The sequence below is a fragment of the Mizuhopecten yessoensis genome, unplaced genomic scaffold (genome assembly GCF_002113885.1).
Source record: "Mizuhopecten yessoensis strain PY_sf001 unplaced genomic scaffold, ASM211388v2 scaffold8517, whole genome shotgun sequence".
Lineage (NCBI taxonomy): Eukaryota > Metazoa > Mollusca > Bivalvia > Pectinida > Pectinidae > Mizuhopecten > Mizuhopecten yessoensis.
In genome coordinates this window covers 24,938-48,738 of record NW_018407587.1, presented here as the reverse complement: position 1 = coordinate 48,738, position 23,801 = coordinate 24,938, and the positions used below count along the sequence as shown (strand labels likewise).

General features: G+C 32.4%; 1 protein-coding gene and 1 long non-coding RNA gene across 8 annotated transcripts in view; both read left to right on the top strand.

The window, feature by feature from the left end:
• The window catches only part of LOC110456100, a 34,556-nt gene that overhangs the window by 5,996 nt on the left and 4,759 nt on the right, over nucleotides 1–23,801 (top strand). For all 7 annotated transcript variants that reach the window (XM_021506655.1, XM_021506652.1, XM_021506656.1 and 4 more), the window contains 4 exons: nucleotides 11,532–11,570; nucleotides 13,433–13,665; nucleotides 15,277–15,440; nucleotides 18,982–19,154. In XM_021506655.1, coding sequence (XP_021362330.1) covers nucleotides 11,532–11,570; nucleotides 13,433–13,665; nucleotides 15,277–15,440; nucleotides 18,982–19,154 — 609 coding nt within the window. The remainder of the gene's footprint in view (nucleotides 1–11,531; nucleotides 11,571–13,432; nucleotides 13,666–15,276; nucleotides 15,441–18,981; nucleotides 19,155–23,801) is intronic.
• On the top strand, nucleotides 6,838–11,525 carry LOC110456102. The gene is made up of 3 exons (XR_002463554.1): nucleotides 6,838–7,793; nucleotides 7,844–8,480; nucleotides 9,692–11,525. It is a non-coding gene; the product is annotated as an uncharacterized LOC110456102 (long non-coding RNA).

The following is a 23,801-nucleotide window of genomic DNA, read 5'->3' as shown; positions in this document are numbered from 1 at the left end:
TTGTCATTCTGCTGCTGGGGACTTTATATATATTCGTCATGTCACTGTCTAAACGAGCTTCATCCAATCATATAGGCGGTTAATTGAAACACAAAGTTAAACGTGTTGAACTTTGCCTTGACAAAACATGTTCATTAACATTTTACAGTTCGAATGACGAAATTCAAATAAGACACTTTTTCATGTGAATACACGGGAAAACGAATCTTTCATGAGACTAGATAATGCCAGAAGATGTAATTTTTTCAATTCGTCAATTGGAGAGAATTAAATCAACATACAAAAACACAGGGTTTCACATTTACTGCTTACTTCAATGTTCACAGTATTGCGTACAGTTTTAACAGGTTAACTATGCAGTGTCAAACCGACTTAGATGTTCATCAAGCCGATAATTTACCTTAATCGTCACTGAAATACAGGGCGATGGTTGTATATAAAATGTTACTAACATTACTGATGTATCCCTTATAACAGTGTTATACAGACACTAGGTAATTGTTCTCTGATATGATAGAATACATTGCATGTGCATTGTTATACAAACAATAATCATAATGAGCATTGTTTTTACATTTGTCAAAAACTAGCATTCCATTTAGACCAAGCGGTTACTTTATTTTTAAAACCATTTTGACATAGTTTTTGACATTTTTCGTCTCTAACTCACCCCTTTCTAAACAAAGTCAAACAATTTTTGCCATTGACTTTTAGGAGTCTTTAGAACACGAAGTGCAAATCCATTAACATGGTTTAATCAAAATATCGGTTCGATGTTTTTCTAGAAATCAGTGATTTATCGAGGTGTTGGAAAATCATCAAAACATATTTTAGAAACCTCCCCTTTCCCCCATTTAAACTCAAGTCAATTCAGGTTAAATTCACATGAACATCATTTTTAGGTCATATGACCTGAAATTGAAATGAAAGTATCACTTGTAACAACATGTAGTTTTTTCATTTAAAATCAACTTAAAACTGACCAGAAATAAAGATAAAACATTTTCTTGAGAAAATTTGACTAAATATTGTGGTCAAATTTAGATCTATTTCGTGTCAATTACATGGCAGTTGTGAACAACCGTGACATTTTATAAAGACGACACTGGTCGCGCGTTTCCAGGGTTCCGAAATCATATACCTCTGCACATCAAACTATATGTGATGTTCAGTTAGTTCTATCATGCAACCAGTCAAACTTAATTTTTCTGATTCACATAAAATACAAGGTAGGAAAGCGTTGATAAAAGATTAAATGTTTATGTCTAACATCAGAGAAAAGTATTTGTATCGCAGGCACGTAAGACACACGTATATATAAAAGGTGTAATTTCTCAGAATCTGGCATCTGCAATAAAATTAGCTAATTTCCGTGGTATTCACTGTATTGTATGTACATTATGCATAATATTAATTATCAAGGTTGACATTGTCCCTGTAATGTATGTAGATTAACTAACCCCATGTCCATATCCTACACTTTACACTTCCTGGCTAGTGTATGTCTGCCAGAGACGCATAATCTAGCTAACCTATAGTGGGCGCATGCGGAGCACACTAACAATACCAGTATTAGCAACTTAATGAGTCTCCTCTACTATAATGCATGCTAGTCAGTAGTAGATGGAGGCCAGAACGGCCCATCGGGTGCAGTATAACCGGCAATCTGTCAATACATACCTCCAAGGTGTTTCTTGTTCTAGTCAGTAGTAGATGGAGGCCAGAACGGCCCGTCGGGTGTAGTATAACCGGCAATCTGTCACGACATCCCTCCACCGTGTTTCTTGTTTTAGGCAGTAGTAGATGGAAGCCAGAACGGCCCATCGGGCGTAGTATAAACGGCAATCTGTCACTACATACCTCCACCGTGTTTCTTATTCTAGTCAGTAGTAGATGTAGGCCAGAACGGCCCATCGGGTGTAGTATAACCGGCAATCTGTCACTACATTCCTCCACCGTGTTTCTTATTCTAGTCAGAAGTAGATGTAGGCCAGAACGGCCCATCGGGTGTAGTATAAACGGCAATCTGTCACGACATACCTCCACCGTGGTTCTTATTCTAGGCAGTAGTAGATGGAAGCCAGTACGGCCCATCGGGTGCAGTATAACCGGCAATCTGTCACGACATACCTCCCCCGTGTTTCTTGTTTTAGGCAGTAGTAGATGGAAGCCAGAACGGCCCATCGGGCGTAGTATAAACGGCAATCTGTCACTACATACCTCCACCGTGTTTCTTATTGTAGTCAGTAGTAGATGGAAGCCAGAACGGCCCATCGGGTGTAGTATAACCGGCAATCTGTCACGACATCCCTCCACCGTGTTTCTTGTTTTAGGCAGTAATAGATGGAGGCCAGAACTGCCCATCGGGTGCAGTATAACCGGCAATCTGTCTCGACATACCTCCACCGTGTTTCTTGTTTTAGGCAGTAGTAGATGGAAGCCAGAACGGCCCATCGGGTGGAGTATAACCGGCAATCTGTCACGACATACCTCCCCCGTGTTTCTTGTTTTAGGCAGTAGTAGATGGAAGCCAGAACGGCCCATCGGGTGTAGTATAACCGGCAATCTGTCACGACATCCCTCCACCGTGTTTCTTGTTTTAGGCAGTAGTAGATGGAAGCCAGAACGGCCCATCGGGTGTAGTAAAACCGGCAATCTGTCACGACATACCTCCACCGTGTTTCTTGTTTTAGGCAGTAGTAGATGGAAGCCAGAACGGCCAATTGGGTGAAGTATAACCGGCAATCTGTCACTACATACCTCCACCGCGTTTCTTATTCTAGTCAGTAGTAGATGGAAGCCAGAACGGCCAATTGGGTGAAGTATAACCGGCAATCTGTCACTACATTCCTCCACCGTGTTTCTTATTCTAGTCAGTAGTAGATGTAGGCCAGAACGGCCCATCGGGTGTAGTATAACCGGCAATCTGTCATTACATACCTCCGCCGTGTTTCTTATTCTAGGCAGTAGTAGATGGAAGCCAGAACGGCCCATCGGATGTAGTATAACCGGCAATCTGTCACTACATACCTCCACAGTGTTTCGTATTCTAGTCAGTAGTAGATGGAGGCCACGAATAGAAATAATATGATAATGTGACTATTTCGGGGTTTATTTTTCTCATTGATTTGAATGCAGGAATAATTTCTCGTGGTTAACTCTTACTATAAATAATGTTCTTAAACCTCAATAACCAATTCAATGTTTGCATATTCTCATTTCTCCTGACTCATTTCTAAGTCTTCTTGGAGTCTAAAATAATGAGAACTGTATTCATACACTATGTAGCTGATTTAAGATTCAAGGAAGTATACTCGGTGTTGCAATTGGAATCGTTTCCCGAACACTGAACAACATGACAGTATAGGAATATCTGAGCTATGTACTAAATAGCTATGTGCACTTAAATAGAATGTATGGAGGTAGATTCACTATAGCGAAGTAAATGATGCAGGTTGTGTCACATCTTTATATTACCAACACTTTTTGCCAGAAACGCTTCTAAAAAGTTAGAGAAGCAACTTTACCAATAAGTTATTAGTACGATATTTAAAAATCACTCCGTTAATCGCTTTCTTGCTTTTAACATGTACTTTTTATATTTATAATAGATAATCAATTTCTTGTAAAAATATACACCAAGGTATTTTATAGTAGTCTATCATTGACAAAAGACACCGTCATGATATCAAAATGTTGTTGTCCTTTCCTTTGAAACTGTTTATTTTATCGATGTTAATTCTTTCGCATTTGAACAAACAAACATATTGACAATTCTGAAAAGTCTGTTCGCAGAGCATGAGGTAATATACAATTGATAACATTATTTTTCATTGTCCTGGAAATCTTCGATGTTTTTCAAAATAACATAAAATAGATATTTTTAAAAACATCCAATTTGACTAACTTTCACTAAAATAAAATGTTTTTAAAATACATGTTTGGTTAAGAAATAATTTCTCTAAAAAGAACTATGAGGCGTTTGTCTGTTGTCCAGGTCATTTCTTTTTCTTAAAATGTTGAAACCTACGGGTTGTTATTTTCCAAGTTTTTTAGTTTAAAAAGTTATTTTGGTAGCAAAGTTTTTTTTTATGATTTTTCAAGCTCCTACGCCATTGTTGTATTAATTTAAAGAATTAAAAATGGAAGCTTCATTTTAACCATTGAATGGGGATCTTCATAATAATATACTTTTAGACTCAACCACATGTTGTCTTGAACTAAGGTAACCAAAATTTAAGCTGAACAGGTTGTTCATTAATAGTCCAGAAGAATAAATGTTGCCGGCACCCGGCGTGATGTCTCTTTTTAAATCCTAAAACAGTTCTTTTGAATGTTGGATTTACATAAACTGTCATTACAACATATGTGAAATATTGTTCTCGTGAAACAGTCACCATGGTAAAATCTGCATTCATAATATGAAATTGTACATTGTTGACATCGAGCTACTGTTCATTAATTCAAATATATTTTATTGACACTGAATAGTTAAAGGGATTGGGCACAAGTTCTTACAACTTACTAGAACCTCTCGAGTTACTGTTAGCTAGGCAAAATACATGATAAGATGGTTTTTCAAATTTGGTAAAAACCTGAGGCTTTGCATAGGTGTTTTGCCAAATTTGAATATCCAGAGGGTGGAATTTCCCTATCCTACACCCTTGCGCATGAAAGAGTCTTATACTTTATTCTGCCTAGACCATGAACGTTTGGACTGGCCGCCATTTTGAAAATACAATTTTTTCCTCTGTGATTTTAGGACTAAAAAGAATCTTTTAGCCAGATTAAACATACCCCATATTTGCAAACACTGCTTGGGCAGAAAAAAAATCACATCTTTCTAGCGTATACGGTAGATATATTTTAAAAGGTTTTAATTTCACAACGTCGCCTTTTCCTTCCTCATTGCGCCATCGGAGATATCCGAATTCGTGACGTTACGTTATTGTTGAGCCATTGTGACGTCGCGTCACGTGAAATGGGATGTACGATAGAAATTTTGTACACCTCTTTCTTACCCTGGAAAGCTCTATCTTTCACAAAGGGAAATGAGAGAATAAGATTTGTTATTGCAAGTTGCTAGATAGTCACATTTCTATCGTAGTGAGACACATATAAAATGATATTAAGGAGATAAAGAAATGAATTTATAAACAATCGTTTAACAGTGAGACAAGATAAACTTTGCTAATGGACTGTTATTGAACACGAATTCGAAATAAAACCCAAACCAACACCAGCAAGATTATCTTAGAATTCAATGTCATACAAGTTCGTGCAAAATTTCTGTTGTTTATGTAAAACGAGAGAATTGTTAAGTGATGAGATACAGGAACTGTCAGTTTTAACAGCGTTTTCTTTAGGCAGCATTAATTGTTCATATCGTCAAGAACTAATTAAATGGCTCGTTGTCATCTTTATTACTTCTAAGTGTATACCTATAAGGTGTAAGTCTAATAAACAGATAAAGGACATATATCACAGACATTATTTTACAATACCTATTTTACGTACATTGTACAACAATACATACATCACTTTCATTATATATCAATGTACACATCACTTACATTGTAAGTCAATACATATATCACTTACATTGTATATCAATGTACACATCACTCACATTGTATATCAATGTACACATCACTCACATTGTAAGTCGATGTACACGTCACTTACATTGTATATCAATGTACACATCACTTACATTGTATATCAAAGTACACATCACTTACATTGTAAGTCAATGTACACATCACTTACATTGTATATCAATGTACATATCACTTACATTGTAAGTGATATGTGTATTGACTTACAATGTAAGTGATGTGTACATCACTTACATTGTATATCAATGTAAACATCACTTACATTGTAAGTCAATGTACACATCACTTACATTGTAAGTCAATACACATATCACTTACATTGTATATCAATATACACATCACTTACATTGTATATCAATGTACACATCACTTACATTTTAAGTCAATTGACACACCACTTACATTGTACAACAATAGATACATCACTTACATTATATATCAATGTACATATCACTTACATTGTAAGTCAATACATATATCACTTACATTGTATATCAATGTAAGTGATATATGTATTGACTTACAATGTAAGTGATATATACATTGATATATAATGTAAGTGATGTTTACATTGATATGCAATGTAAGTGATGTGTATATTGATATACAATGTAAGTGATGTTTGCATTGATATACAATGTAAGTGGTGTGTACATTGACTTACAATGTAAGTGATATATACATTGATATATAATGTAAGTGAGGTATCTATTGTTGTACAATGTAAGTGGTGTGTCAATTGACTTAAAATGTAAGTGATGTGTACATTGATATACATTGTAAGTGATATATGTATTGACTTACAATGTAAGTGATATGTACATTAATATACAATGTAAGTGATGTGGATATTGATATACAATGTAAGTGATGTTTACATTGATATGCAATGTAAGTGATGTGTACATTTATATACAATGTAAGTGATATATGTATTGAATTACAATGTAAGTGATGTGTACATTGATATACAATGTGAGTGATGTATGTATTGTTGTACATATCACTTACATAGTACAACAATACATACATCACTCACATTGTATATCAATATACACATCACTTACATTGTAATTCAATACATATATCACTTACAATGTATATCAATGTACACATCACTTACATTGTATATCAATGTACATATCACTTACATTGTATATCAATGTACACACCACTTACATTGAATATCAATGTATACATAACGTACATTTTATTTCAATACATATATCACTTAAACGATGTACATGTATCAATAAATAGATCAGGTACATCATATGTCAATATCTACATCAGTTGGATTACATGTTAAAATAATCACCAGGTTCTTTGCACAATAAACACACATATCGTTCATTGTACAACATAACATTCACCAGGTACAGTATACATTAATGCATACACAAAATGCTTACAATATATCCAACAATGAATGTATCATGTACTTTAATCAGGCACATCATGCAGCAATTTATGTATGCATCACATGCATTAATTATACAGTTCTTTCTTTAACCTGCATACATAACACATTTTAAACTGCCAAACCCATGACACACATGCTAATTTGAAAACACACGATGCAAAAAAAGAGTACATTACACATGCAAGTACTGCATAATCATCAGTAAGATTCACAGATAAGGAGGCTAAAGGACATTTGACATTGGTGGTGTTGAAGTAGTCACGCTCCAGGTTTATGTGAATAATCGTGGTAGGTAATTATTTCCTTAGTTTCTATGATATACACGAGAGAAATCAGTCCTACAACCTCGTTTTGATTACATTTGGTCGTTGCTACATTGCAGCGTTTGGGAGCTTTACAGCAGTAACACACCGTTTAACTATAGGAACATTTGTTAGGTGACTCATTTCACACAGAATTATAAAACTACTATAGGAACATTTGTTAGGTGACTCACTTCACACAGACTCACTTCACACAGAATTATAAAACTACTATAGGAACATTTATTAGGTGACTCACTTCACACAGAATTATAAAACTACCACAGGAACATTTATTAGGTGACTCCCTTCATAGAGAATTATAAAACTACTATAGGAACATTTATTAGGTGACTCACCTCACACAAAATTATAAAACTACTATAGGAATATTTATTAGGTTACTCACCTCACATAGAATTATAAAACTACTATAGGAACATTTATTAGGTGACTCCCTTCATAGGGAATTATAAAACTACTATAGGAACATTCATTAGGTGACTCACTTCACACATAATTATAAAACTACTATAGGAACATTTGTTATGTGACTCATTTCACACATAATTATACAACTGCTATAGGAACATTTATTAGGTTACTCACTTCACACAGAATTATAAAACTACCACAGGAACATTTATTAGGTGACTCCCTTCATAGAGAATTATAAAACTACTATAGGAACATTTATTAGGTGATTCAGTTGACACAGAATTATAAAACTACTATAGGAACATTTGTTATATGACTCATTTCACACATAATTATAAAACTACTATAGGTACATTTATTAGGTTATTCTCGTTACACAGAATTATAAAACTACCATAGGAACATTTATTAGGTGACTCCCTTCATAGAGAATTATAAAACTACTAAAGGAATATTTATTAGGTGACTCACTCAACACAGAATAATAAAACTACTATAGGATCATTTATTAGGTGATTCAGTTGACACAGAATTATAAAACTACTATAGGAATATTTGTTAGGTGAGTCACCTCACATAGAATTATTAAACTACTATAGGAACATTTATTAGGTGACTCACTTCACACATAATTATAAAACTACTATAGGAACATTTATTAGGTGATTCAGTTGACACAGAATTATAAAACTACTATAGGTACATTTGTTATGTGACTCATTTCACACATAATTATAAAACTGCTATAGGAACATTTATTAGGTTACTCACTTCACACAGAATTATAAAACTGCCACAGGAAAATTTATTAGGTGACTCCCTTCATAGAGAATTATAAAACTACTATAGGAACATTTATTAGGTGAATCACTCCACACATAATTATAAAACTACTATAGGAACATTTATTAGGTGATTCAGTTGACACAGAATTATAAAACTACTATAGGAACATTTGTTATGTGACTCATTTCACACATAATTATAAAACTACTATAGGAACATTTATTAGGTTACTCTCTTTACACAGAATTATAAAACTACCATAGGAACATTTATTGGGTGACTCCCTTCATAGAGAATTATAAAACTACTATAGGAATATTTATTAGGTGACTCACTCCACACAGAATAATAAAACTACTATAGGAACATTTATTAGGTGATTCAGTTGACACAGAATTATAAAACTACTATAGGAATATTTGTTAGTTGACTCACCTCACATAGAATTATAAAACTACTATAGGAACATTTATTAGGTTATTCTCGTTACACAGAATTATAAAACTGCCACAGGAACATTTATTAGGGGATTCAGTTGACACAGAATTATAAAACTACTATAGGAACATTTATTATGTGACTCATTTCACACATAATTATAAAACTGCTATAGGAACATTTATTAGGTTACTCACTTCACACCGAATTATAAAACTGCCACAGGAACATTTATTAGGTGACTCACTTCACACAGAATTATAAAACTACTATAGGAACATTAAATAGGTGATTCAGTTGACACAGAATTTTAAAACTACTATAGGAACATTTATCAGGTGACTCACTTCACACAGAGAATTATAAAACTACTATAGGAACATTTATTAGGAGACTCACTTCACACAGAATTATAAAACTACTATAGGAACATTTATCAGGTGACTCACTCCACACAGAGAATTATAAAACTACATAGGAACATTTATCAGGGGACTCACTTCACACAGATAAGTATAAAACTACTAAAGGAACATTTTATAGGTGATTCACTCCACACAGAGATTTAGAAAACTGCTATAGGAACATTTATTAGGAGACTCACTTCACACAGAGAATTATAAAACTACTAAAGGAACATTTATCAATCGACTCACGTCACACAGAGAATTATAAAACTACCATAGGAACATTTATCAGGTGACTCACGTCACACAGAGAATTATAAAACTACTATAGGAACATTTATTAGGTGACTCACTTCACACAGAATTATAAAACTACTAAAGGAACATTTTATAGGTGATTCACTCCACACAGAGATTTAGAAAACTGCTATAGGAACATTTATTAGGTGATTCAGTTGACACAGAATTATAAAACTACTATAGGAACATTTATTAGGTGATTCACTCCACGCAGAGAATTATAAAACTGCTATAGGAACATTTGTTATGTGACTCACTTCACACATAATTATAAAACTACTATAGGAGTATTTATTAGGTGATTCAGTTGACACAGAATTATAAAACTACTATAGGAACATTTATTAGGTGATTCACTCCACGCAGAGAATTAGAAAACTACTATGATAACATTAACAATGCATTTAACTTCACACAGGTCTGAAAAACTACTATATTAACCTTAATTAGAAAAAAAAACTTCAAGCAGATTTAGAAAACTACTATAGAAACTTCAATGGAGGATTTACTATACACAGATTTGCAAAACTTAAGTAGAAACATTCATTAAGCGATTCACTACACACAGGTTTAGAAAACTGATGCATTTTTGAAGAAATATCTTTTTTATTACCACGTTTTCTTTCTCCCTATCCCACACTATGTAAACAGTGATGAAATACATCAAAAGAGAACCTACTTGGATATCACCGGTTATATGTAACCAATGAGGTAATACGTATGTCCTTTAATTGACAATCAACCACAGTTTAATTATTATTGCAAACTCATGCATCATTTTGGCATATGCGACTTCGAGAAATTGGAAAGAACTAAATTATTGCTATTTTATCGTGGAATAAATTGATTAAGTATCATCTTAACATTACATGGATTAAGTGTTATCGTAGAATTTATTTGATTAAGTGTTATCGTGACATAACATTGCTGTATTGTGGCATTACTTTGATTATGTTTTATCGTAAAATAACATTGGTTAAGTTTAATCGTAAAATTCATTTTAATTAATTGTTATTGTAGCATAATATTGTTTAAGAATTATCGTAACTTATTAGCGTTATTGTAAAATTATTATGATTTTTCGTTTTGTAACATTACAATAATTTGATATTACGATTGATTTGTTGTTATCTCAATAAAACTATAATTGGTGTTAACGGAACATTACTTTGGTTCGATCTTATGACATTTTATTTGTGCGTTGTTTTGTAACATGACAATGGTTTTGTGTTATCGTAACATAACTCCGACTTGTTGTTATAAACATAATATTGCTTTTGTTGTTATGGTGACAATGTTATCATCAAATATAATGATTTCTTGTAGCATTACAATGCATTAAAGTTATCATCGTTTTTCATGAACTTTGTTAATTTGTAACATTATCATGAATTGATATTATCATTCCATTGCGGAAATTTCTGTTATGTTCACTAAAAGAATTATAGCCTTGTCAATGTGCATATATTGATTATTTGATTTAAATTTGATTTTGTTTTATGACTGTAATTGTACAATAGGTATTGCATTTAAGTATTTGATATATGTTATCAACGCGTCTATTATACGATTTTGAGAATTTAAAGATTAGTTACAAAATGAGCTTATACAAAGGAATATATTCTATGTTTTATAATTTCAAATGAAATACGATGGAAGTAACCTGTGAAAGTGATTCATAAATGATGTTTTCAATGATATTGTTCACACAATCAAGAAACAATCAAAGATCCTTTCAATTATAAAAAATAACATATATTTAGTAAATGTTAGTAACTCATATACTATGTTTTTGTTTCCGGTTGATGTTTCCTCACAGGGATACTTGGTAACATCGGATTAGCGCCAAAGCCAGCAAGTAAGTAATATTACATGTATAATGACGAGAAAGTATTCTAATATGTAATATAACAAGCAAGTAATATAACAAGTAATATAACAAATAAGTAATATAATATGAAATATATCAAGTAAGTAATATAACACGTACTATAACAAGTAGTATAACACGTACTATAACAAGTAGTATAAGACGTACTATAACAAGTAAATAATGTATCAGGGAATATAATTAGTGTGTAATATAACAAATAAATAATATAACGGAAACTATAACAAGTAAATAATATAACACGTAAGATAACAAGTCAGTTAAATAACACATAGTATAATAATCAATATAACATGCAATTTAACAAGTTAACAATATTAAATATAACAATTAAGTAATATAACAAGCAAGAAATACAACACGTAATACAACGTGTAATAAGACGTTATTTGATTTTGTTATAATTTTATTCATAATTGCAGGTCCAGATACTTCAACTTTATTTAACGTTATGTTCTTAATAACAACCAAAAATAAACATTATCTTTCTATAAAACCAGTAGTAAATTTAATGTGTTTAGATAAATACAATATATCATATTTCAACATAACAATCAATAGTCAATACATTTCTAGATACAGCGTGTTTGTATTTACCAATCAACAGTAAATATAAAGTCGTTAATAGGGAACAACAGTGACGTTGACGAATTGTTATAACCCCAAAACCTCAACCTGATAAGAATAACACCAAATACTAACGTAAAATTTCCTCAAAAACTTGTGCCCACCAATTCTGTCAATGATAAACCGATACCCCCTTAATGGTTGACTTAGTTTACCACACGTCCGTGCTGACATTAGAATGGAAACAAGTTGTCATATTGTTAACATTTACTCAGGTATTGAAGCATCGTCAGTGGTAGCTAGCTTTCTGATCTCATCTGAAAAATATTACTTCCATAAATTCATTGTTCAATATAAGTCTGCGGAGACAGTATATATGTATTTTGTGGTACATATGTCTACATAGGCGATAAACCTGTGTTTAAAGACATTTTATAGCATAAGGCGTGTGATTCTTGTCGCCAGAAGTTCAGGTTGATTTCTCAGTGAAGATGAGAGTTGTTTTACATGATTTCCTGTCACGACTGATTCTGTTATTACCATAGATGTAATTAACTGACACATTTGCTATTTTGGCGGAATGGAAATAAACTTACTAGTTATTATGCAAGCTTTCAGACAATTACAAATTCCACCTTGACATCTATTGCCCTGATAAGTACCAACATTAGATCTGCTGGAATAGTCAGTCCATCTAAGGGGGTCTTAAATGTGATAATGATTATATAGCCATATTCATGACGTTATTCATAATTATAGCATCCATCATTTGATAGGCGGACAAATAAAACACATTTTGATAACCTGTAACAATTGACTTGTTCACCTGGTTTTGTCCCGGAGGATGTCAAAGAAATGGACATGAAGTAATGTTTTTGTGAATATATGCACATAATTTGTTTTCATTTATCCCATAGTTAATACTTACCAGCTGCTAACGTTTAGGTCCGTTCAACACCATCATTTGAAAGCTGTTTAATAAATACAATTTCTATATTGTGTATATGACTGGCATGTAACACCAACCAAATCTAGTTCTGTTACGGAAATCCTTCTGTATACGTCACTGTTGTATGATGATAAGGGTAAGCTTGCAGGATCTCCCTGATACAATACAGGTTTCTCGGGACACGTCCACCGCTATAGGTCATGTAATATGAAAATGATACTTGATGACTAGTACATACATTATAAATAAATAAATAATTGTATAAGCTTCTGATTGAATATGATCTTCATGGTGTCCAACCTTTTCATGACAGTAACTCAGCCGCCACCGTCAGGTAGACAGGAGAAACAAGTGGGTGACTGGTTCCTTGTGTTTAGGGCTCGAGCAGGGAACACCCGTTCCGTGGTGTTTTCGTACATTCACCCATTTGGTACCAACGAAGACAACGCTCTCCCTGGATGTTTATCAACTAGTCCTTCCGCTAAGTGTAACGGTAACTACCGCCACAGCACCATTGATAAGTGGAGGTCAATCGGCGTTAAGAGGGTACGTCCTAACAGTTGTTGCGCGTGCGATAGAGAAATTTAATAATTTATTTAGGCAGCAAGAACTTGTTTAAAGTAAATCCAATTCTATCAATTTTATATCTATAAAACAATAAATATTAACATTCTGATATGCTTGAAAATATTTAATGATATTAATGGCGCCTATTCTTTTTTCAAGAGATTTTCAGACGAAAAAATGTATATACATTTATTTGTATGAAGTTTAACCTTATGCATATTATACAATATAATTCATGTTAGCTTTGTCCGGTATTTTTGGAGAAATGAATCCATATCTTTCTTGCCCCCTCCCTTCTTTCTTGTCATATATATTTGCATTCCCAAAAGGTATATTTGAGAAGCTCTAACATTGCGTGATATGTATTGAAATCTCATATTTATTGTCGAAGAGGACTTTAATAAGTTGGCAAAACTTGTGTCCGATTCGTTTGCAAAATCTGTTTAATTGCAATAAAATATGTTCAAATCAAATAATGAATCATAATTATATATTTAACCTTTTGTTTTCAATCGAACCGTTACCTGAAACTCGGTTATCTGTCTTATATGTATTCCTTAACTTCGGTTATCTGCCCTACCTGTTCTTCTTAACATCGGTGAACAGTCCGTCAGGAACATGTACTTAACTGTCCTACCTGTGCTTCTTAACTTCGGGAATTTTTCTTCCTGTACAACACACCTTCGATTAACTACTACCTGAACATCTTAACTTCGGGTATTTTCCTTCCTGTACAACACACCTTCGATTAGCTGCTACCTGTACTTCTTCACTTCGGGTATTTTTCCTCCTGTACAACACACCTACGATTAACTACTACCCGTACTTCTTAACTTCAGGTATTTTCCTTCCTCTACAACACACCTTCGGTTAACTACTCCCTGAACTTCTTAACTTCGGGGATTTTCCTTCCTGTACAAAACACCTTCGATTATCTACTACCTGTACTTCTTAACTTCGGGTATTTTTCTTCCTGTACAACACACCTTCGATTAACTACTACCTGAACTTCTTAACTTCGGGTATTTTCCTTCCTGTACAACACACCTTCGATTAACTACTACCTGTACTTCTTAACATCGGGTATTTTCCTTGTACAACACCCCTTCGATTAACTACTACCTGAACTTCTTAACTTCGGGAATTTTTCTTCCTGTACAACACTACTTCGATTAACTACTACCTGTACTTCTTAACATCGGGTATTTTCCTTGTACAACACACCTTCGATTAACTACTACCTGTACTTCTTAACTTCGGGTATTTTCCTTCCTGTACAACACACCTTCGATTAAATACTACCTGTACCACTTTACATCGATTATATGTCCTACTTGTATTAATTAACATCGGGTATCTGTCCTTCCTACACTAATCAACTTCAGTTACCGTGGGTTCTCTGTCTTACCGTTAATACTGAATGTTGGGTTATCTGTCCTGCATTCAATCTAATAATCTACTTATTGTGTCAAAAAGCACTCCACTGATGTTCATAATTTATTCTGTGTTTTTGTTCCGTATCATATTTTTACCTTTACAAATCTAGCCCATTGAGTTTATATGTTTAACGAGGTTTTATTATTCATAAAGGTGAAACTTGAATTATATAAGGGCACCACCCCAGTTGCCTTTATCATATTCAATGGAACCAACACCCAGTCGACGAGTTGGTTTGACAGGAAAAAGATATTGTCATCTTCCTGGACGGACATTAAGAGAAGGGGTGCTACCGACTTGAATTTCTTTGGTCGCAAGTAAGTATTTAAAGAAGGGTTTATCTCATTCACCTATGTCGTAAACACTCAGTTCGTTCATGTCTGTGTGACATGGGAGCATACCCGTTGTTCTCTTATTTCAGTTTGGTTTATTTTGGTTTAACCTTGGAAGCTATGATTTCAATTTTGTAAACTAAGCTGTAGATTTTCACTATATATCACTCTGATCTAATGATGATAAGTATCGACAGACAGTAGCCGCCACCCATGTTATATTTTACCGTGTTCTGTCTGGCAGTCGACTATTCCGTCTTTGCGTATTGCAGAGTTATCTTCTCTTGGGAGCAGGTATTGATTGTTACGTCATTGGTCTGTGTGAGAAAATTATGTCGTTTTCTTAAAAATTGATGACGCTATTCTCACAAACAAGTGACGTAACAATCAATCCCTGCTCCCAAGAGAAGATAACTGCAATACGCAAAGACGGAATATAACAACAGGAGCAAAACAGGGTCCAATGAATGTTTAGGTTTACGTAGAAAAATCACTGCAGATTAGGTTAAATTATAACACAATTTGATTTTACAACACTAATGGAAAAATATTTAAAGAAACAAATTTTCTTAATTATGCTGATAATAGCGATGAACGTGTAACGGTACAATGTAGCTATCTGGATACTTTCCTATCTTTTGTACTTGTTGGTTGGTACAATGTAGCTATCTGGATACTTTCTTGTCTTGTGTACCTGTTGGTTGGTACAGTGTAGCTATCCTATTTATTATTTATTATGGTATGATACTATTCTCTTTGTTTGTTACTGGACACTACCCTCTTTATTATTTGTTGTTAGATATTTTCTTTTTTGATTGTTTTAGCTTTGGTTAGATACTATACTTTTTTTTTTATTATGCATCGTTGCCTTATATTCTCTGTTTTTGTGGTTGCTTACTTTCTCCTTTGTTTCTCATAGGATATTATCCTTTTGGTCTGTGTGTTCGTTTATGGTTTGAAACTATCCTCTCTGTGTTTAGATACTGTCCGCTTTGTTGGTGATAAATACTATCCCTTATTTTGGTGGTTATGATTGAATATCAGCTTTCGTGAATCTTTGTTGGTGATAAATATTATCCTTTATTAAGGTGGTTATGGTTGGATATCAGTTTCCGTGAATTTTTGTTTGTGATAAATACTTTCCTTTGTTTTGGTGGTAATGGTTGGATATCAGTTTTCGTGAATCTTTTGTTGTGATTGCATGTTATAATCCCCTTTTGTTCTATCCTCTTTGTGGTTGGAAACTATCATTCTTTTTTGTGTACTATCCTTTCTGCTTTTAGGTATCATCTATTTTATTTTCGTATTGTTGGACATTTTCCTAATTCAAAATGGTTTGGTACTATTTTCTTTGATAGTGTGTTTGGTTGTCGGATACTAGCTCTTTCTCTAATGTTAGATATTGAAAACTATGGTTGGTTTGTCATCTTTGCTATTTGTTGGAAACCATTCATTTGTAATTGTTTGGATTATTTTTTCTTTGTTATTGGTAGGATATTTCCCTCTATGCTATTGGTATGATACTATTCTCCTTGATATTCGTAGGATACAATATTATTTGTTATTGGTAGACTATTATCCTCTTTTTTATTGGTTTAACACTATCCTCTTTGTTATTGGTTGGATACTATCCTCTTTGTTATTGGATGGATACTATCCTCTTTGTTATTGGTTCGAAACTATCCTCTTTGTTATTGGTTCGATAATATCCTCTTTGTTATTGGTAGGATACTATGCTATTTTTTATTTGTAGGATACTATTCTCTTTGTTATTGGTAGGATACTATCCTATTTGTTATTTGTAGGATATATATTATTTGTTATTGGTAAAATATTATCCTCTTTGTTATTGGTTTGATACTATCCTCTTTGTTATTGGTAGGATACTATCCTCTTTGTTATTGGTAGGATACTATCCTCTTTGTTATTGGTAGGATACTATCCTCTTTGTTATTGGTAGGATACTATCCTCTTTGTTATTGGTAGGATACTATCCTCTTTGTTATTGGTAGGATACTATCCTCTTTGTTATTGGTAGGATACTATCCTCTTTGTTATTGGTAGGATACTATCCTCTTTGTTATTGGTAGGATACTATCCTCTTTGTTATTGGTAGGATACTATCCTCTTTGTTATTGGTAGGATACTATCCTCTTTGTTATTGGTAGGATACTATCCTCTTTGTTATTGGTAGGATACTATCCTCCTTGTTATTGGTAGGATACTATCCTCCTTGTTATTGGTAGGATACTATCCTCTTTGATATTGGTAGGATACTATCCTATTTGCTATTGGTAGAATACTATCCTCTTTGTTATTGGTAGGATACTATCCTCTTTGCTATTGGTAGAATACTATTCCACTATCACCCTGTTTTGTTATTGGTTGGATACAATCCTCTTTGTTATTGGTAGGATACTATCCTCTTTGTTCTTTGTAGGATACAATCCTCTTTGTTATTTGTAGGATACTATCCTCTTTGTTATTTGTAGGATACTATCCTCCTTGTTATTTGTAGGATACTATCCTCTTTGTTATTGGTAGGATACTATCCTCTTTGTTATTGGTAGGATACTATCCTCCTTGTTATTGGTAGGATACTATCCTCTTTGTTATTGGTAGGATACTATCCTCCTTGTTATTGGTAGGATACTATCCTCCTTGTTATTGGTAGGATACTATCCTCTTTGTTATTGGCAGGATACTATCCTCTTTGCTATTGGTAGAATACTATCCTACTATCACCCTGTTTTGTTATTGGTAGGATACTATCCTCTTTGCTATTGGTAGAATACTATCCTCTTTGTTATTGGTAGAATACTATCCTACTATCACCCTGTTTTGTTATTGGTAGGATACTATCCTCTTTGCTATTGGTAGAATACTATCCCACTATCAACCTGTTTTGATATTGGTTGGATACAATCCTCTTTGTTATTGGTAGAATACTATCCAACTATCAACCTGTTTTGATATTGGTTGGATAAAATCCTCTTTGTTATTTGTAGGATACAATCCCCTTTGTTATTGGTAGAATACTATCCTACTATCACCCTTTTTTTTTATTGGTAGGATACTATCCTCTTTGTTATTTGTAGGATATTATCCTCTTTGTTATTTGTAGGATACTATCCACTTTGCTATTGGTAGAATACTATCCCACTATCACCCTGTTTTGTTATTGGTATTATACTGTCCTCCTTATTGGTTTAATACAAATGTGTTTGTTAATGGCTGGATACTTTTCTGATCTTTCAATGCTCTCTTCCCCTTGTGTATTTATGAATTCTGCGTGAAATAATGATGCTAATATATTGAATGAATGAACAATTCATTTTTCGAAAATTGTTATTAACTTTTAACGGTGACGTCTGTTCAGTCATTCATTGAGCGATTTCCCAGAGAAAGCAAACTGTAATAATTGATTTATTAAATCATTCAGACTTTCTTACACAATTTTAATCAACATCCTACTTGCACTTGTCTTGCGTTACAAACTATACAATTTAAATTATTTTCATTCAAGAAATGACGGTGTGAATCGGCGTCTCATGATCAACAAGGCCACAAGTTCTTGTAAAGATGATGAGGGTTGGTTGATTGTTGTTGAGGACAATGGAGAATGCCCATATGATAAAAATGCAAAATACCCAATCTTCCTCTATTCCGACGGCTCTAGAGCTACCCTTTATGAGGACTGTAAGTATGATCACTGCTAACTATATAGAATTTTCGAAAGTGCACATATTAGTATACCGAATATAAGTATTGTGACCTACAACTATGTAAAATGTTAGTATGTAGACAGATTTCCGTATAGAAAGTTAGTTTGAAGACAAAAATACTATACCAAATGTTCATATATAGTCTGAAAATGTTAGTATGTAGACAAACTACCATTTATAATGTTAGTATCAAGACAGTTTACCATATAGAATGTTAGTATATAGACAGATTACCATATAGAATGTTAGTATATAGACAGACTACCATTAATAATGTTAGTATAAAGACAGATTACCATATAGAATGTTAGTATAAAGACATATTACCATATAGAATGCTAGTATGTAGACAGACTACCATTTATAATGTTAGTATAAAGACAGATTTCCATATAGGATGTTAGGATAAAGACAGATTACCATATAGAATGTTAGTATATAGACAGATTACCATATAGAATGTTAGTATAAAGACAGATTACCTTATAGAATGTTAGTATATAGACAGATTACCATATAGAATGTTAGTATAGAGACAGATTACAATATAGAATGTTAGTATGTAGACAGATTACCATATAGAATGTTAGTATAGAGACAGATTACAATATAGAATGTTAGTATGTAGACAGATTACCATATAGAATGATAGTATATAGACAGATTACAATATAGAATGTTAGTATGTAGACAGATTACCATATAGAATGTTAGTATGTAGACAGACTACCATATAGAATGTTAGTATATAGACAGATTACCATTATAATGTGAGTATATAGACAGATTACCATTAGAATGTTAGTATAAATACAAATTACCGCGTATAATGTTAGTATAAAGACAGATTACCATATAGAATGTTAGTATAAAGACAGATTACCATATATAATGTTAGTATGTAGACAGATTACCATCTAGAATGTAAGAATAAAGACAGATTACCATATAGAATGTAAGTATAAAGACAGATTACCATATTAAACAGATTACAATATAGAATGTTAGTATGTAGACTTACAACCATATAGAATGTCAGTATGTAGACTGACAACCATATAGAATGTTGGTATGTAGACAGATTACCATATAGAATGTTAGTATATAGACAGATTACCATTATAATGTGAGTATATAGACAGATTACCATTAGAATGTTAGTATAAAGACAGATTCCCTTACAGAATGTTAGTATATAGACAGATTACCATATAGAATGTTACCATATAGAATGTCAGTATGTAGACTGACAACCATATAGAATGTTATTATGTAGACAGATTACCATATAGAATGTTAGTATGTAGACAGATTACCATATAGAATGTTAGTATAAAGACAGATTACCATATTAAACAGATTACAATATAGAATGTTAGTATGTAGACTGACAACCATATAGAACGTTAGTATGTAGACAGATTACCATATAGAATGTTAATATGTAGACTGACAACCATATAGAATGTTAGTATGTAGACAGATTACCATCTAGAATGTTAGTATATAGACAGATTACCATATAGAATGTTAACATGTAGACTGACAACCATATAGAACGTTAGTATGTAGGCAGATTACCATATAGAATGTTAGTATAAAGACAGATTTCCATATAGAATGTTAGTATATAGAATATAGAACGTTAGTATGTAGGCAGATTACCATATAGAATGTTAGTATGTAGACTGACAACCATATAGGATGTTAGTATGTAGACAGATTGCCATATAGAATGTTAGTATGTAGACAGATTACCATATAGAATGTTAGTATATGGACAGATTACAATATAGAATGTTAGTATGTAGACTGACAACCATAAAGAATATTAGTATGTAGCCAGATTACAATATAGAATGTTAGTATGTAGACAGATTACCATATAGAATGTTAGTATCAAGACAGATTACCATATAGAATGTTAGTATGTAGACAGATTACCATATAGAATGTTAGTATGTAGACAGACTACCATTTATAATGTTAGTATAAAGACAGATTACCATATAGAATGTTAGTATTTAGACTTACAACCATAAAGAATATTACTATGTAGCCACATTACAATATAGAATGTTATTATAAAGACAGATTACCACATAGAATGTTTGTATAAAAACAGATTACCATATAGAATATTAGTATATAGACAGATAGTATAAAGACAGATTACCATTATAATGTTAGTTTATAGACAGATTACCATATGGAATGTTAGAATGAAGACAGATTACCATTACAATGTTAGTATGTAGACTTACAACAATATAGAATGTTAGAATATAGACAGATTACCATATAGAATGTTAGTATAAAGACAGATTACCACATAGAATGTTTGTATAAAAACAGATTACCATATAGAATGTTAGTATATAGACAGATTACCATTAGAGTGTGAGTATATAGACAGATTACCATTAGAATGTTAGTATAAATACAAATTACCACGTATAATGTTAGTATAAAGACAGATTACCATATAGAATGTTAGTATAAAGACAGATTACCATATATAATGTTAGTATAAAGACAAATTACCATATAGAATGTAAGTATAAAGACAGATTACCATATAGAATGTAAGTATAAAGACAGATTACCATATAGAATGTTAGTATGAAGACAGATTACCATTACAATGTTAGTATGTAGACAGATTACCACGTATAATGTTAGTATAAAGACAGATTACCATATATAATGTTAGTATAAAGACAGATTACCATATTGAATGTTAGTATAAAAACAGATTACCATATATAATGTTAGTATAAAGACAGATTACCATTAGAATGTTAGTATAAAGACAGATTCCCTTACAGAATGTTAGTATATAGACAGATTACCATATAGAATGTTAGTATGTAGACTTACAACCATATTGAATGTTAGTATGTAGACAGATTACCATATAGAATGTCAGTATGTAGACTGACAACCATATAGAATGTTGGTATGTAGACAGATTACCATATAGAATGTTAGTATGTAGACAGATTACCATATAGAATGTTAGTATATAGACAGATTACAATATAGAATGTTAGTATGTAGACTGACAACCATATAGAATGTTAGTATGTAGACTGACAACCATATAGAATGTTAGTATGTAGACAGATTACAATATAGAATGTTAGTATGTAGACAGATTACCATATATAATGTTAGTATGTAGACAGATTACCATATAGAATGTTAGTATGTAGACAGATTACCATTATAATGTTAGTATAAAGACTGACAACCATATAGAATGTTAGTATGTAGACAGATTACCATATAGAATGTTAGTATGTAGACAGATTACCATATAGAATGTTAGTATGTAGACAGATTACCATATAGAATGTTAGTATGTAGACAGATTACAATATAGAATGTTAGTATGTAGACTGACAACCATATAGAATGTTAGTATGTAGACAGATTACCATATAGAATGTTAGTATGTAGACAGATTACCATATAGAATGTTAGTATGTAGACAGATTACCATATAGAATGTTAGTATGTAGACTGACAACCATATAGAATGTTAGTATGTAGACAGATTACAATATAGAATGTTAGTATGTAGACAGATTACCATATAGAATGTTAGTATGTAGACAGATTACCATATAGAATGTTAGTATGTAGACAGATTACCATATAGAATGTTAGTATGTAGACAGATTACCATATAGAATGTTAGTATGTAGACAGATTACCATATAGAATGTTAGTATGTAGACAGATTACAATATAGAATGTTAGTATGTAGACTGACAACCATATAGAATGTTAGTATGTAGACAGATTACCATATAGAATGTTAGTATGTAGACAGATTACCATATAGAATGTTAGTATGTAGACAGATTACCATATAGAATGTTAGTATGTAGACAGATTACCATATAGAATGTTAGTATGTAGACAGATTACAATATAGAATGTTAGTATGTAGACAGATTACCATATAGAATGTTAGTATGTAGACAGATTACCATATAGAATGTTAGTATGTAGACAGATTACCATATAGAATGTTAGTATGTAGACAGATTACCATATAGAATGTTAGTATGTAGACAGATTACAATATAGAATGTTAGTATGTAGACAGATTACCATATAGAATGTTAGTATGTAGACAGATTACCATATAGAATGTTAGTATGTAGACAGATTACCATATAGAATGTTAGTATGTAGACAGATTACAATATAGAATGTTAGTATGTAGACAGATTACCATATATAATGTTAGTATGTAGACAGATTACCATATAGAATGTTAGTATGTAGACAGATTACAATACAGAATGTTAGTATATAGACAGATTACCATATAGAATGTTAGTATATAGACAGATTACAATATAGAATGTTAGTATATAGACAGACTACCATCTAGAATGTAAGTATGTAGACAGATTACAATATATAATGTTAGTATATAGACAGATTACCATCTAGAATGTTAGTATGTAGACAGATTACCATATATAATGTTAGTATGTAGACAGATGACCATATAGAATGTTAGTATTTAGACAGATTACCATATAGAATGTTAGTATGTAGACTGACAACCATATAGAATGTTAGTATGTAGACAGATTACCAT